At 41.8% G+C, this 15,805-nt stretch overlaps 1 protein-coding gene across 7 annotated transcripts in view; it reads left to right on the forward strand.

Moving 5' to 3' along the window:
* LOC130284828 (glucose-1-phosphate thymidylyltransferase-like) overlaps positions 1 to 15,805 on the forward strand; it is a 548,309-nt gene that overhangs the window by 472,047 nt on the left and 60,457 nt on the right. For 6 of the 7 annotated variants that reach the window (XM_056535667.1, XM_056535670.1, XM_056535665.1 and 3 more), the window contains one exon: positions 6,949 to 7,007. The exons of the other annotated variant lie outside the window; for it this stretch is intronic. In XM_056535667.1, coding sequence (XP_056391642.1) covers positions 6,949 to 7,007 — 59 coding nt within the window. The remainder of the gene's footprint in view (positions 1 to 6,948; positions 7,008 to 15,805) is intronic. 7 annotated transcript variants of the gene reach the window in all.

Raw genomic sequence — 15,805 nt, forward strand, 5'->3', positions numbered from 1 at the left:
ACCCCCAATATGAGCTAGTATAAATTAAGAAACAACTAAAGTGAGAGGAGATAAAAGGAACAGGCATGGGAGGGAAGGAGGGGAAAAAAGAAAAGGGAAGGAGAAAGGGGGGGGGAAAAGGGGGGGGGAGGGAAGGAAATAAACAAGGAGCAGGCATTGTGTATAACACATAAAGAAAATATTCAGTATGATGGACCAAAGATACTGTACTATCTGCTGTACAAATGACTATATAACGGATTCATAAAGAGAAGGACGAATAAAGCATTAATAATGCAAAATTGTGTCCATTCTCTTAAGTCCGTGGGGGATACGACTGTCAAGTTTCATGATCCAAAGGACCTCACGATCCAATAGTTTGAGTCTGGTGTTACCACCCCTGATGGGGGGTGTAACATGTTCCAGACCTTGTAACATTAGGGACGTGGTATTGCCAGAATGGACTTCTGCGCAGTGCTTCGATACCATAGACACATGGCGAGAATTGAAATGTACAACATCCGAAATGTGCTTGCGAAAGCGAACTTTCAGAGGAGTTGTTGTACACCCTACATACTGCATGCTGCAATCCTTGCATGTGACTACGTATATGACCAAAGTAGTGTTACAATTAATAAATTGTTTTATTTTAAATGACTCCCCAGTGGAGCAAGACATATAACTGCAACATATGCATTTTGTATGTCCGCACTTAAAAGTTCCTAGGTGACGAAGCCAGGTTGGTTTGGGTTTAGTATCCGACTCGGTGAAAAGACTCGATGAGATGAGTTGCCCGATGGTAGGAGCCCTTCTAGAAATGCACCTATATCCACCAGTAAATACATCCCTGAATGCAGGATCTCCAGTAATAATGGGCATATATTTATGTATTATTTCACATATCCTGTCATATTCATGGCTGTATCTGGTGGAAAAAATGATAGGTGAGATCTCACTAGAGGGCTTCTTTTTGGCTAATGGATATTTGGGTGAGATGAGATTGTCCCTCACTTTGTTAGATGCAATAGTTCTGCCACGTTTAATATCCCCTCTAGAATAACCATGGGATATAAGTCGTGATTCTATGGCAGAGGCTTCTTGTTCAAAGTCCAGGTCTGCAGAACAATTTCTGTGGGCCCAGATCATCTCACCCACCGGTAAATTCCTGATTACATGAGATGGGTGACAAGAGGAAGCGCATAAAATAGAATTGACTGCTGTACTTTTTCTATATATAATAGTGATCACGCATTGATTCCCCTCATCACCCATCAAACACAAATCCAGGAAATTAACACTCCTATCAAAATGGGACACTGTGAATTTCAGGTTGTGGGCATTCCTGTTTAAATAATCAACAAAGTCTGGTATGGTCGCCACACTCGACCCCCATACAAGGAGGTCGTCTATGTAGCGACCATACCAGACAACTGAAGAAAAAAATGAATTCGACGGGGAGAAGATTGTCCCCCTCTCCCACCAACACATATATATGTTGGCGAGAGAGGGGGAGAACTTCGCCCCCATCGAAGCGCCGGTAATTTGAAGATAAAATGAATCATTAAACATGAAAAAATTATGGTGTAACAGAAAGTCAACAACCTGAACCAGATACTCCTGAAGGACCAGAGTATAATTGGAATATGTTTCCAAGAACTAGGTGAGTGCCCGTAAAGCCAATGGGTGGGGAATAACAAAATACAGGGATACTACATCCACATAAATCCATGTATACTTGCTATCCCATTTAATTTGATTCATCATATTCAATACATGTCCTGTATCCTTGATATACCCTGGAATCTGTATAATTAAAGGCTGTAAGGAGGCATCCACCCAGGAACATAAACGTTCATTGAGTGAGGAGATACCTGCAACTATGGGTCTTAGGGGAGGAGGGAAAGTATCCTTATGGACCTTTGGTAAGGAGTGAAAGATAGGTATAACAGGATTCTCAATCTTAATGTATTTTGCCTTAATAGATAAAATACCTAGCGGAACACCCTGGTCCATAACTGCAAAAAGTTCCCTCCTAAAGGATACCGTTGGATCCCCAGACAGGGGCCTATATGTTTCAGTATCTTGTAACATAAGTAAATTAGATTTGGCATACAGACCCCTATCGAGGATGACGATGGCACCTCCCTTATCCGCCTGGCAAACTATCACATCATGCATTTTAGATAAATCCTTCAGTGCTGTTCTCTCACTTGAAGTTAGATTCTGTTTCATATCAGATGGTTGCCTGGCTAAAGCAGTGAGCTCGCGCTCCACCGCGTCCTGGAAATAATCCAATGACGGTGTGCGGGAGCTCACTGGATAAAAATCAGGGTTAGTAGTCAGAAAGGCAGGAGTGCCCACATCATATTGATGGCTCTGTAAATCCTGTAATTCCGACATAACCACCCATTCTCTAAAGGTGATATCTCTTGCTAGGTGCCCTCCTAGTCCCGGTTGTAAACCCATGGATACATCACTCAATTCATCACTATGCAGATAGGTTGTATTAGCAGAATGTACATCAGACAAATTACATGGATGGGTGTCTAGCACGTCATCATAATTAATTTCCCCATTTACCAATGTGTCCGTAATATTAGAAAAATGTCTTTTAACTGTCACATGTGTACACTAATACACACTATCAAGAAGATTTATCAAAACCTGTGTAAAGCAAGAGTTAACAGAGTCAACAGTTGCCCATAGCAACCAATTAGATTGCCCCTCTCTTTTTTTATGAAGGCTTCTGTAAAATGAAAGAAGCAATTTGATTGGTTTCTATGGTCAACTGCACCACTGTTCAGACAGAGTTGAAGGAGACACATGGTACATCTATACAGTGACCCCCCGACTTATGATGGCCCCAACATATGATCATTTCAACATATGATGGCCTCTCAGAGCCCATCGTATGTTGAAGGCAGCATCTACATATGATGCTGCTGTGTGTCGGGGCCATCATACAAACAGCTATCTGACAGCGCTTACAACTTCAGCAACTGACAGATAGTTGTTTAATGTGCCCCCTGTGTCCCGTTCTGCCTCCTGTTACTCACATGCTGTCCTGCTAACATGCTGTCCAGGCTTCCACTGTGAGCTACATGTAAGCCCTGCCCCCCCCCCCCCCCCCCCCAGTGCAGCTATAGCCAATAGCCTGCAGCATCTTGCTGCAGGCATCCAATGAGCTGCTGGCTGCCCTCCCCTTCCTTTCCTATATAGCTGTAGTCGGCAGGATTGTAATGGAGGACATTCTGTCCCCCCTGAAGGTATTTAAAGAACTGTACAGTACTGTATGCGATGTCGCACATCACATACAATACATATACACACAATACACCCCATACATCAATGTTTCCCTATCAGTGTGCCTCCAGCTGTTGCAAAACTATAACTCCCAGCATGCCCAGACAGTCAATGGCTGTACATGCATGCTGGGAGTTGGAGTTGTGCAACAGCTGGAGGCACGCTGGTTTGTTAAACACTCCCCATACACTCCACATACAATGGTCATCCCAGAACCAATTGGCAGTTTCCCATAGAGATATGTTTTCAACATACAATGGTTCCAAGGCCCCAGAACCAATTACCATTTTTACATAGACATATGTACTCGACATATGATGGTTTCAACATATGATGGTTCTCCTGGAACCAATTAATATCATATGTTGAGGGACCACTGTATATATATATATATATATATATATATATATATATATATATATATAAAAAGAGAAGGACTGACTCATCAGGCCCAGCCTACACCCTTGGACCTAGAAAGCTGATTTTTTTTCACAGGTGTTTTTAAGACGTAGACAAGGAATAAGAAAGGATTTTTCTAAAGTCAACTGTCACGATCACACCCTATCGGTCCAGCCAAGACGCTAGAGAGAGTGTGATGGTGCAAGGGTTAAATCTGCCAGACCTCTGGGTATCCACTACAAGTCCCAGCAAGTCACCAAATTAACCCTTAGATAAATGTATTTTACCAGAGCCTCCTTCAGAAAGGTGAGCTCATATATTTAGAGATCAAAGACCAGAGCTGATTAATTAAACATTTAATCTGATAAAACGTATCACAGTGCTGACTATATAAAAATACAGAAACAAATGACATACAGTTACAAAAATATATAAAAGAGTTTAGCAAGGCAAGTTCAGAAAACAAAAGATGAAGTTCTTACAGCATGATGATATAGCAGTCCATGAGTGAGTGAGTGAGAGTGCTGTTCTTAGGATGGTCTTGTCAGCTTGGGGCACAGCCTTGAACACCCTGAGTCTAGCATTGTTTTAAATATCATATCTGCTTTCTTGGGAGGGAGACTCCATTTCCCCCTCCCCTCTGATCCCACCAGGGGGTCTTCTCTCTTCCTGGCCCATTATCTGTTTGATTATAGGATGGGACCAGAGTGCATGACTTCAAAAAAGCCTTTGACTTCAAAGGAGATGTAAACAAACAGCCAGACCCCCAATAAAATGCAATACACAAAAGGACACACCGTCCGAATGACCTCTCACCCATGTCCTGGACAATCCATCACACACAGTTATAATTTATAATAGACATATAGGATTTTAATAATCAGGCCTTGGGCCTGACAACCCTTAAGGGGGTGAAAAGGGGGTTGAAAGTTTGTATGGAAGTCCGTCATTTTTGAAGCTAGAAGCATGAAACTTTTTTTTAGGCTAACAAATAGAGATAAAGAAACACGTGTTTTGATATTTTCTAAAATTCCACCCCTGAAGGGGTGAAACGGGTGTTCAAAGTTTGTATGAATTAAGATTAGGTTGATTTTTGAATTAGAAAATTTGCACCATTACTCTTAAATAAAAACGTGTGTCTTTATCTCTGTTTACATAATAATCATCCTCCGAAAAATCAATCAAAACACGAAAAAATTTGCACACGCTGTACCCGGACAGTATATAAGTAGCGCGAGAAGGCGGGCCATCTCATAAATGCGCATGCACGCGCTGTACCTGGACAGTGTATAAGCAGCACGAGAAGGCGGGTTCCCCCTTTTTGTTTCTTTATTCTGACTATAATTTACCTTTAGTTTGGTATCTATCACAATGAATGTAGAATTGTTGAAAATAGATGGGACTATGGTGCCCCACAATGTTATTCCTGTAATTGGAGATGGAGCCTGTTTGTTTCGGGCCATTTACCCAGAGCAGCCTCATTACTATCGGATCGTAAAAAGTAGATCTATGTTACCCCAAATTTAACGTGAGCGAAGCCGCGGGCAAAATCTAGTTTTAAATAACAGTTATCTAAAAATTTAGCAGTTTAGAACGTAAATTGCAACTGATAATAAATAGCAGGTCTACAGGACTGCCAAAAATTGCCAGGTATAAGAATTGACTGATACTGGCAGGCCTAGAAAGTTCAAATGGAGTGGCTGCATGCAATTTGGACCCCCATTCTTGGAATCACTTAGGGTACCAGCAGTGGACTTGATCAGACACAAGTTTTGATTACCGTATATACTCGAGTATAAGCCGACCCGAATATAAGCCGAGGCCCCCTAATTTCATCCCAAAATCCCAGGAAAAGTTATTGACTCGAGTATAAGCCTAGGGTGGGAAATACATCATCCCCCCTGTCATCATCCAGACCCCCGTCATTAACACCCTCATCATCATCACCCTGTCATCATCCTCCTTCATCATCACCACCTGTCATCATACCCCCTTCATCATCACCGCCTGTCATCATCCCACACCCCCCCTTCATCATCACCACCTGTCATCATACCCCCTTCATCATCACCGCCTGTCATCATCCCACACCCCCCTTCATCATCCCCTTGTCATCATCCCACACCCCCCCTTCATCATCCCCTTGTCATCATCCCACACCCCCCTTCATCATCCCCTTGTCATCATCCCACACACCCCTTCATCATCCCCTTGTCATCATCCCACACCCCCCCCTTCATCATCCCCTTGTCATCATCCCACAGCCCCCCTTCATCATCCCCTTGTCATCATCACCACATGTCCCCACCTTCATCATCACCGCTTGTCAATGTCTGATACAGTGGTCTTCAACCTGCGGACCTCCAGATGTTTCAAAACTACAACTCCCAGCAAGCCCGGGCAGCCATCGGCTGTCCGGGCTTGCTGGGAGTTGTAGTTTTGACCCCCTTTAGTTCTGTACTCACCTCCACTCGGCGGGACGTTAGGGTGCGCTGGTCCGGTGCTGCAGGACTGTCCGGTGGGGAGGTCGTCCGGTGGGATAGTGGTTCCGGGCTGCCATCTTCACCGGGGGGCCTCTTCTCCGCGCTTCGGGCCTGGAATAGAGGCGTTGCTTTGACGACCACGCAGAGGGATGTTGGTAATGAACGTCCCTCTGCGTCGTCGTCAAGGCAACGTGACTATTCCGGGGCCGGGCCCGAAGCGCGGAGAAGAGGCCCCCCGGTGAAGATGGCAGCCTGTAACCACTATCCCACCGGATGACCTCCCCACCGGACAGTCCTGTAGCACCGGACCAGCGCACCCTAACGTCCCGCCGAGTGGAGGTGAGTACAAAACTAAAGGGGGTGAGAGGGGGGGGGGCTGGATGATGTCGAAGGCCGCAGTGGTCTTCAACCTGCGGACCTCCAGAGGTTTCAAAACTACAACTCCCAGCAAGCCCGGGCTTGCTGGGAGTTGTAGTTTTGAAACATCTGGAGGTCCGCAGGTTGAAGACCACTGAGGGCGGAGATTTCATTCGAGTATAAGCCGAGGGGGGTGTTTTCAGCACGAAAAATCGTGCTGAAAAATTCGGCTTATACTCGAGTATATATGGTATGTAAGATTTGCTAAATATTGGCTGGAGGTGTTTTAAGAGGCTGACTTTTATATATAGTTTTTATATATGTGTATATATATATATATATATATATATATATATATATATATATATAAACATTTAAATTGCACATCCCTGTAACTTTTTTTACAACCTCTAAATATTTATTTCAGGATGCACCAATTGATGAAAAAGATGCTCCAGGTCACTTTTTATCTTGGCTTGTGACAAGGTAATAACCCAGCACACATACAGTGTATGCATACAATCAAACAGGTTCTATAGTAAAACAACCTTATGACAATTTGACAATTTAATCAAACATTACAAAAACAATTTTCCAGAGCGGTCAGTCACTTATAGGACATGTCTGATTAATATTTATCTAATGCTGACAGACCCTCCACCTTTTTGGACAAATATAAACATTTAATATTAACATCTACAGTCTAAGGACATTTTCTTCAGTTTTGTGTTTTCATTTTTTTCCTCCTCGACTTCACTTATTATACCAATAAATCTATGGTAAAGACCCCAAAAAATTATATATAGGGAAAAATTGAAAAAGACTACTATGATTTTGCAACTTTTGAGGTAGTTTTGTTCACTTCTACGAAGTGCACTTTACAGTTAAAATAACATATTATATTTATTGTTTGGACAATATGATTACAACAATACCCAATTTATGTAGGTTTTATTTTACTATGTGATCATAATCACACTCATAGGTCCTGATCAGGCCCTCTAAACCACCGGTATCAGTATTTTATTGGTTTTAGATCCCGCAATCACCTGGATCTAAAGGGATAATCTTATAGCGGGCACAGGATGTAAATGTAGACCTTGTATCATAAAAGTCTTAATACTCAGAATTCAAGATGAAAAAGATAGTTTAACCCCATGTTCTTCTCTTGCTCTTTACACCAGTGTTTTCCAACCAGGGTTCCTTCAGCTGCCCAGGCATACTTTATGTTGTAGTTTTAAAACAATTGGAGGCACCCTGCTTGGGAAACACTGCTTTATACATTATTCATCATTAAAATTGCAACACCAAGAAGGACAAAGCCCTTAAAGGGGTACTGCAGTGGAAAACAAATTTTTTCTAATCAATTAGTGCCAGAAATGTATACAGATTTGTGAATTACTTATATCTAAAAATCATAATCCTTCCAGTACTTATCAGCTGCTGTATTCTCCAGAGGAATTATTTTCTTTTTGAATTTCTTTTCTGTCTGACCACAGTGCTCTCTGCTGACACCTCTGTCCATGTCAGGAACTGTCCAGAGCAGGAGAGGTTTGCTATGGGGATTTGTTCCTGCTCTGGACAATTCCTGCCTGATGAAGCTGCGCATGCGCAGCGAAACGCGTTGCATCTAATAAGCCCAACTTGATTTTATGCTGCACTCCTCCTGGTTCCTCTATCCAGCGCCGACATCTCCTACTACACGGTCAAATTGCTTATCTACTGCCTCTTAGGAGGGCTGCGGATGAGGACACAAGCATTTACAGGCGCTTCCCAACTCTGGTAAGCGGCGTGGGATAGATCGTTTCCCTTCCCTATGGGCCTGACCTGCTGATCCCGCACATGGAGCGCCTTCTGCTTTCCTTTTAGATTATCTGGACAATTCCTGACACTGACAGAAGTGTCAGCAGAGAGCACTGTGGTCAGACAGAAAAGAACTACACAACTTCCTCTGTAGTATACAGCAGCTGATAAGTACAGGAAGGATTAAGGTTTTTAAATAGAAGTTTCTGGCACCAGTTGACTGAAAAAAAATTGTTTTCCACCGGATTACCCCTTTAAAGGGAAACAGATAGAAGAATCACAGGCTTAGAGGCCGGTATTTATCATTGTAGGTGTAAGTGAAGCATTTTTCTACACCTTTTTTTTTTGGGTGCTGGTAATGTGTAGGAGCACCAAATTTATTAAATGGTCACAGAGCATTTCATAAATTTTGTGCAGGTAAACATTTTCTGAAATTTCTCTCTTGACATTCACCGAAAAGCTAAGCTAAGTCTGGGCTGGTTTAGTATTAGAGACTTTTCAGTGGCTTTGTGCCTTTTCTGCGCCTTTTCTCAAAAAAGGCGCAGTTCATACAACCCTTCCATATCATGTGTATTGCCAAAATCTGTGGATTTCAACTCAAAATCTGCAGAAATGTGTAAATCAAAAGGCGCAAATAAACACTGCTTCCGCCTTTTTTGTGCCTTTTGTAGACGCAAAAACTGTCTAAAGACAATGATAAATGTCAGCCATAGTGCGAGTAACCCATTTTCTAACAATGCATCTCTTACCCAAATTCTTCCAGCTGTTGTGTATATATATATATGCTAATTCTGCACAGCACTAGTGATGATACAGATTCTGGCTGCAAGACACACGTCACTGCTAGTGCTGCAATAGCAATGAATATTCATAAAGGGGTCAGGTGGAATGACTGGGAAGTGAAGAGGTTAGTATGGCTATAAGAGCATTGGGAAAACCCCATTGCCAGTTTCCCAGAATTAGCATACATATATTTTGCTGGATATCACCACAAACCCTGGACAGATTTGGGCAAGAGACGCATTGTTAGAAAGAGTTACGCATACTGTAAACTTGTGTAACCCTACTGTTAGTATTTCTTTGAGTTTATGTAAATCAAAGAAGAAGCAGTTGTCTCTAAGATCTGTTAATTTGCTAACTTTTATGCTCCTAGCTCCAATCTGTGACAGATTGGGAGAGGCTTTCCACATCATGATAACCTTATTGCTAAAGCTTCTACTGGGCTCTGATGTTAGCTACTCGTTCAGTGGTGGGGCTTAAATCCGTGTGAAATGCCAGACAGCCCATCCTGCTCCCTCCCACCTGATGACTCATCCCACTCATCACTCATCACACTGAAAAAAACAGGAAGATAGAGTTTACGAGAGCGCAGGAAAAAGAAATCACAGGCAGAGTCATGTGACTCAGCCTGAGACCAAAAGACACACAGAAAAGAAATAATAAAAGTGTACATAGAACATACAACACCTACAAAAGTCAATGCAATGCTAGTTAATTGAAATGTCCTGGACAACCCCTATAACACTTTTAGGACATCAGGCCTACCTGTTTGCCCTAGTCTTCCTCCTGTTGTATGAAGTTTGCTATATACCTGGTGGGTGCCCGTTTCTATGAGCAGCCAAAATCCACAGCTAATGGCCAATGCCCATCCATTAACCCTTTAGGCCATGTAAAAAACATTTTTTTAAGTAAATAAATGTGAAATAACCCATTCCTTAATAAGTTTTAATAACCCCCTTTTTCCCCATTTTTATTTTTAAATAAAAAATGATGTATAAAAAAATTTACATGTGGATTCGCTGCGTGCAGAAAACTATTAAAATATAACATTATACTGCACTATCAATGGCGTACACGTTAAAAAATACCAAAGTCCAAAATTTAATATTTTGTCACTTTGTATAACAGAAAAAAAATGAATAAAAAGTAATCAAAAAGTCCCACCAAAACAAAAATGGTACCAATAAAACAAACAAAAATAAAAAACATTTCACTGAGCCCTCATACATCCCCGTATACAGAAAAAATAAAAGTTATAGGGGTCAGAAAAGGGTAATTTTAAGCATACTCCTTTTTATATTAAAAAAAAGTTATATTTTATTAAAAGTTGGGTATCGTTTTAATCATATGGACTGCTGAATTTAGATGTAATTTTTTTTACCATAAAATGCACTGTGTAGAAACAGAAGCCTCCAAAAGTTGCAAAATACATTTTTTATTTTTTTATTTTGCCCCACTAAATTCTTTTTTGTTTCACCATTGATTAAGTGGTGAAATGAGTGATGTCATTACAAAGTAATATTGGTGGAACAAAAAATAAGCCCTAATATTGTACTGTAGGTGTAAAAGTTAAAGCTTTATAGCTTTCAGAAGGTAAGGAGGAAGCAAAAAAAAAAAAGTGCTATTTAAAAAAACAAACCCAAAAAAATTAAAACTGTCCTGAAGGAGTTAAAGGAAAACTGTCAACAAGTTCACCCACACTAAACCCAATACTCTGGGTTATAATGTGGGTGAACAGGAGTCCATACACGGATCACTTACTTTTTTTGGGCTTTCTTGCCGCCGAATTGTCGTCGGCATAATTTTGGCCTTCATTTGCACTGAAGGCAGGTTCCCCGTCATCAGCCTTGCTTTGGGTTCCGGAGGAAGGGGCCTTAGCCGGCCACCCTTGTTTGCATATTCATTTTCCCCCTGAGCGCAGCGCTCTGTCTGCAAAGCGAATGCTCTGAAGTTTTTATCCAGCTCTCACGTCCTGATGATGTGATGTGAGAGCTGTGCGTTGGAAGAGAGCGCTCTACACAGTGTGTACAGTGTAACTACGCGTGCGCCGGTCCCTCGCTACACCCGGAAGTACCTTTTTCTGTAGTCTCGCTACTCCCGACTTCTGGGTGTAGCGAGGGACTGGCACATGCGCAGTTACACTGCACAGAGCACTCTTCCGACGCACAGCTCTCTAAAACACAGTCTAAAAAATGTCAGCGCATGCGCTCTGCAGACAGAGCTCTGCGCTCAGGGGGAAAATGAATATGCAAACAAGGGGAATGGGCTAAGACCCCTTCCTCCGCAACCCAAAGCAAGGCTGCCGGCGGGTGACCCGCCTTCAGAGCGTAAATGAAGGCCAAAATTACGGAATTTTAGCGAACGACAACTCGGTGGCAAGAAAACCTGTGTATGGACTCTTGTTCATCCACACTGCAGGGTGGGCCATTTATATGGATACACCTTAATGAAATGGGAATGGTTAGTGATATTAACTTCCTGTTTGTGGCACATTAGTATATGTTAGGGGGGAAACTTTTCAAGATGGGTGGTGACCATGGTGGCCCCTTTGAAGTCGGCCATTTTGAATCCAACTTTTGTTTTTTCAATAGGAAGAGGGTCATGTGACACATCAAACTTATTGGGAATTTCACAAGAAAAACAATGATGTGCTTGGTTTTAACGTAACTTTATTCTATCATGAGTTATTTACAAGTTTCTGACTACTTATAAAATGTGTTCAATGTGCTGCCCATTGTGTTGGATTGTCAATGTTGGTTTGTCAATGCAACCCTCTTCTCCCACTCTTCACACACAAATAGCAACACTGCAGAAGAAATTCTACCCCAGGCTTCCAGTATCCGTAGTTTCAGGTGCTGCACATGTCGTATCTTCACAGCATAGACAATTGCCTTCAGATGACCCCAAAGATAAAAATCTAAGGGAGTTAGATCGGGAGACCTTTGGGGCCATTCAACTGGCCCACGACGACCAATCCACTTTCCAGAAAACTGTTCATCTAGGAATGCTCGGACCTGACACCCATAATGTGGTGGTGCACCATCTTGCTGGAAAAACTCAGGGAACATGCCAGCTTCAGTGCATAAAGAGGGAAACACATCATCATGTAGCAATTTTGTATTTCCAGTGACCTTGAGGTTTCCATTGATGAAGAATGGCCCCACTATCTTTGTACCCCATATACCACACCATACCATCAATTTTTGTGTTCCAACAATCTTGGAGGGATCTATCCAATGTGGGTTAGTGTCAGACCACTAGCGGTGGTTTTGTTTGTTAACTTCACCATTCACTTAAAAGTTTGCCTCATCACTGAACAAAGTCTTCTGCGTTAACTGAGGGTCCTGTTACAATTTTTGTTATGCCCATTCTGCAAATTCAGTGCGCCGATCTGGGTCATCCTCTTTGAGATGCTGCAGTGCTGGAGTTTGTAAGGGTGCCATGTGTGAGTATATGTGACTAATATCCCCCGAAGGGATTTTCAACTTATGCCACACTTCAGTGACATGCGGCGAGTACTACGCTGTGGGCTCTTGCTGAATGAAGCTAGGAAAGCCACTGATGTTTCTTCATTAGTGACAGATTTCATGCATCCACATTTTGGCAAATCCAACACTGAACCAATTTCACGAAACTTAGCAAGCAGTTTGCTAACTGTACCATGGGAGATGGGTGGTCTCGTAGGGTGTCTTACATTGAAATCTGCTGCAATGACCCGGTTACTGCATTCACCAGACATCAACACAATTTCTATCCGCTCCTCACGTGTTAACCTCGACGACATGTCAATGGCTGTAAACAAAGAGAAACTTGTAAATAGCTCATGAAAGAATAAAGTTACGTTAAAACCAAGCACATAATAGTTTTTCTTGTGAAATTCCCAATAAGTTTGATGTGTCACTTGACCCTCTTCCTATTGAAAAAACAAAAGTTGGATTCAAAATGGCCGTCATGGTCACCACCCATCTTGAAAAGTTTTTCCCCTCACATATACTAGTGTGCCACAAACAGGAAGTTAATATCACCAACCATTCCCATTCTATTAAGATGTATCCATATAAATGGCCCACCCTGCATAACCCAGTGTATTGGGTTTAGTGTGGGTGAACTGGCTGGCAGTTTTCCTTTAAAGGAATCCACATTTAAAGACAGTATAAGAGGCCTGGATATCAAAGGTTGCAGTTATAAAAGTTTTTATACAACATTATTAAATGCTAGAAGTCAATAAAAGGGGTTGTCTAAGATTAGAAAACAGTTAAAAAAAAACACTTAGAAGGGTACTCCACTTGAAAACAGGAGCCAGATTTGACAATTCTATTTAATAATCTGTTAAACAGTGAGTTCTATTTAAAAATCTTAACCCTTCCAGTACTTATCAGCTGCTGTATGTCCCAGAGCAAGTTCTTTTCTTTTTGAATTTCCTTTCTGTCTGACCACAGTGCTCTCTGTTGACACCTCTGTCCATTTTAGGATTGATCCAGAGTAGGATCCCTATAGCAAACCTATGCTGCTCCAGACAGTTCCTGACATGGACAGAGGTGTCAGTAGAGAGCACTGTGGTCAGACAGAAAGGAAATTCAAAAAGAAAAGAACTTCCTCTGGAGCATGCAGCAACTGATAAGTACTGGAAGGGTTAAGATTTTTAAATAGAAGTAATTGTTTAACAGATTTTTAAATATAAGTAATTGCCAAATCTGTTTAACTTTATGGCACCTGTTTTCCAGTGGAGTACTGGAAGGATTAAGATTTTTAAATAGAAGTTATATACAAATCCTTTTTTTTATCTTTCTGGCACCAGTTGATTTAAAAAAAAATGTTTTCCAGGGGAGGACCCCTTTTAAGTGTCAAAACACATCCTCATGGCATGTGAGTTACTATTATGGAACCAGATGTGCTTCACTTAGTTAGCAATCAGGGAAATTTTAATATAGAAAATCACTATGGCACTCATAATTACTTCTTTAAAAAAAACTCACAAATTCTGCCTACAGTGGTCTAATGTTGCATCTGGGTGTTGTACAGATGCGGGTATAAGATCAACTGTGATTTCTTTGCAACCAAAGAACAAATCCTAAATGGGATTTAATTGTAATCTATAATATCTCAGGAATGTATGACAGGAAAACCATGTGGCGGCCTTACAAATTTGTTCAAGAGAAGCCTCCGCTTTCTCAACCCATAAAATTGCAACTGACACCATGTTGAGTGAGCCGAGAAATATGGAGGAGTCAAATTCTTGCAGACATAAGCCATAGAAATGTAATCTTTTATCCATTTACTGACATATTGCCTAGAATCAGCCTTACCCTTGTTTGGACCTACAAGATTTTCTGAAATGCGACAAGTCCTTAGAAGATTCCATGTCCTCATTATCACTCGGTCATCCCAAAATTTGTATAAGGAGGAAATGCTGAAAGAGCATGGAACTCTCCTACCCTTCTAGCTGAGGTTAAAGGGGTTCTCCGGTGCTTACACATCTTATCCCCTATCCAAAGGATAGGGGATAAGATGCCTGATCGCGGGGGTCCCGCCGCTGGGCACGCCCGTGATCATGCACGCGGCACCACGTTTGTAATCAGTCCCCGGAGCGTGTTCGCTCTGGGTCTGATTACGGGCGACCACCAGGCCAGCGGCGTGTGACGTCAAGCTCCGCCCCTCAATGCAAGCCTACGGGAGGGGGCATGATGACTATCACGCCCCCTCCCGTAGGCTTGCACTAAGGGGCGGAGCGTGACGTCACACGGGCGCGGAGGCGTGACGTCACACACCACTGGCCCGGTGGTCGCCCGTAATCGGACCCGGAGCAAACACGCTCCGGGGACTGATTACAAACAGGGTGCCACGTGCATGATCTTGGCGTCCGCAGCGGCGGGACTCCCGCTATCAGGCATCTTATCCCCTATCCTTTGGATAGGGGATAAGATGTGTAAGCACCGGAGAACCCCTTTAAGGCTATGAGAAAACACGTTTTAAAATTAAGAATTATAATAGGAGGAGCCTCTAGAGGTTCGAAGGGTGGACCTGAAAGCAAAAATTAATCAAGAGAAAATAGCTAAAAATTTATCAAAAGCTTTATTATTACCAGAAAACCAGAAAAATGTTAAATGACATTAACATATCTCAATATCCAGATTATCAAAGACTCCTCTTGGGAGATCTTGTATAGGGACGATACCCCTAGCTAAAAACAGGGACAATCCCCTGCACACAACAACCCAACGCCTTTTTTCGTATTTAAAGATGGTACGGATCATCAGGGGTTTTTTATGTACGTGCTAATTGTAGTATCGTAGGGACTATATATTAAACATCATTCCATTCTGTATAGAGGACAAAGCAACAAAACAAAGCACACAATAAGCAAAAAGCACATAGAGGAATACCTTATGACGTGAATTCACACAGATGTACCATAAAGAATGGCATCTGGAGATCCAGTGGATGATTGGAGAATGGAGTTCTTTCCTAATGCAAAACAAAAAAGATGCAGAAGGAGACAAACAAATAGTTCATCATCTAAGCAAAAAAAAGCAAAGCACATAAAACAATTAAAGCTCATCATATAAACCATAAAGGTGTACATAGAAAAAAATAAATATATATATAAATATATATATATATCAGAGTGGAATGATGTCACATAATAAATACCTTATGGTAGATAATATCAGTTCTCCATGTTGATGAAATCAGATACATTA

The sequence above is a fragment of the Hyla sarda genome, chromosome 8 (genome assembly GCF_029499605.1).
Source record: "Hyla sarda isolate aHylSar1 chromosome 8, aHylSar1.hap1, whole genome shotgun sequence".
NCBI classification, from domain to species: domain Eukaryota; kingdom Metazoa; phylum Chordata; class Amphibia; order Anura; family Hylidae; genus Hyla; species Hyla sarda.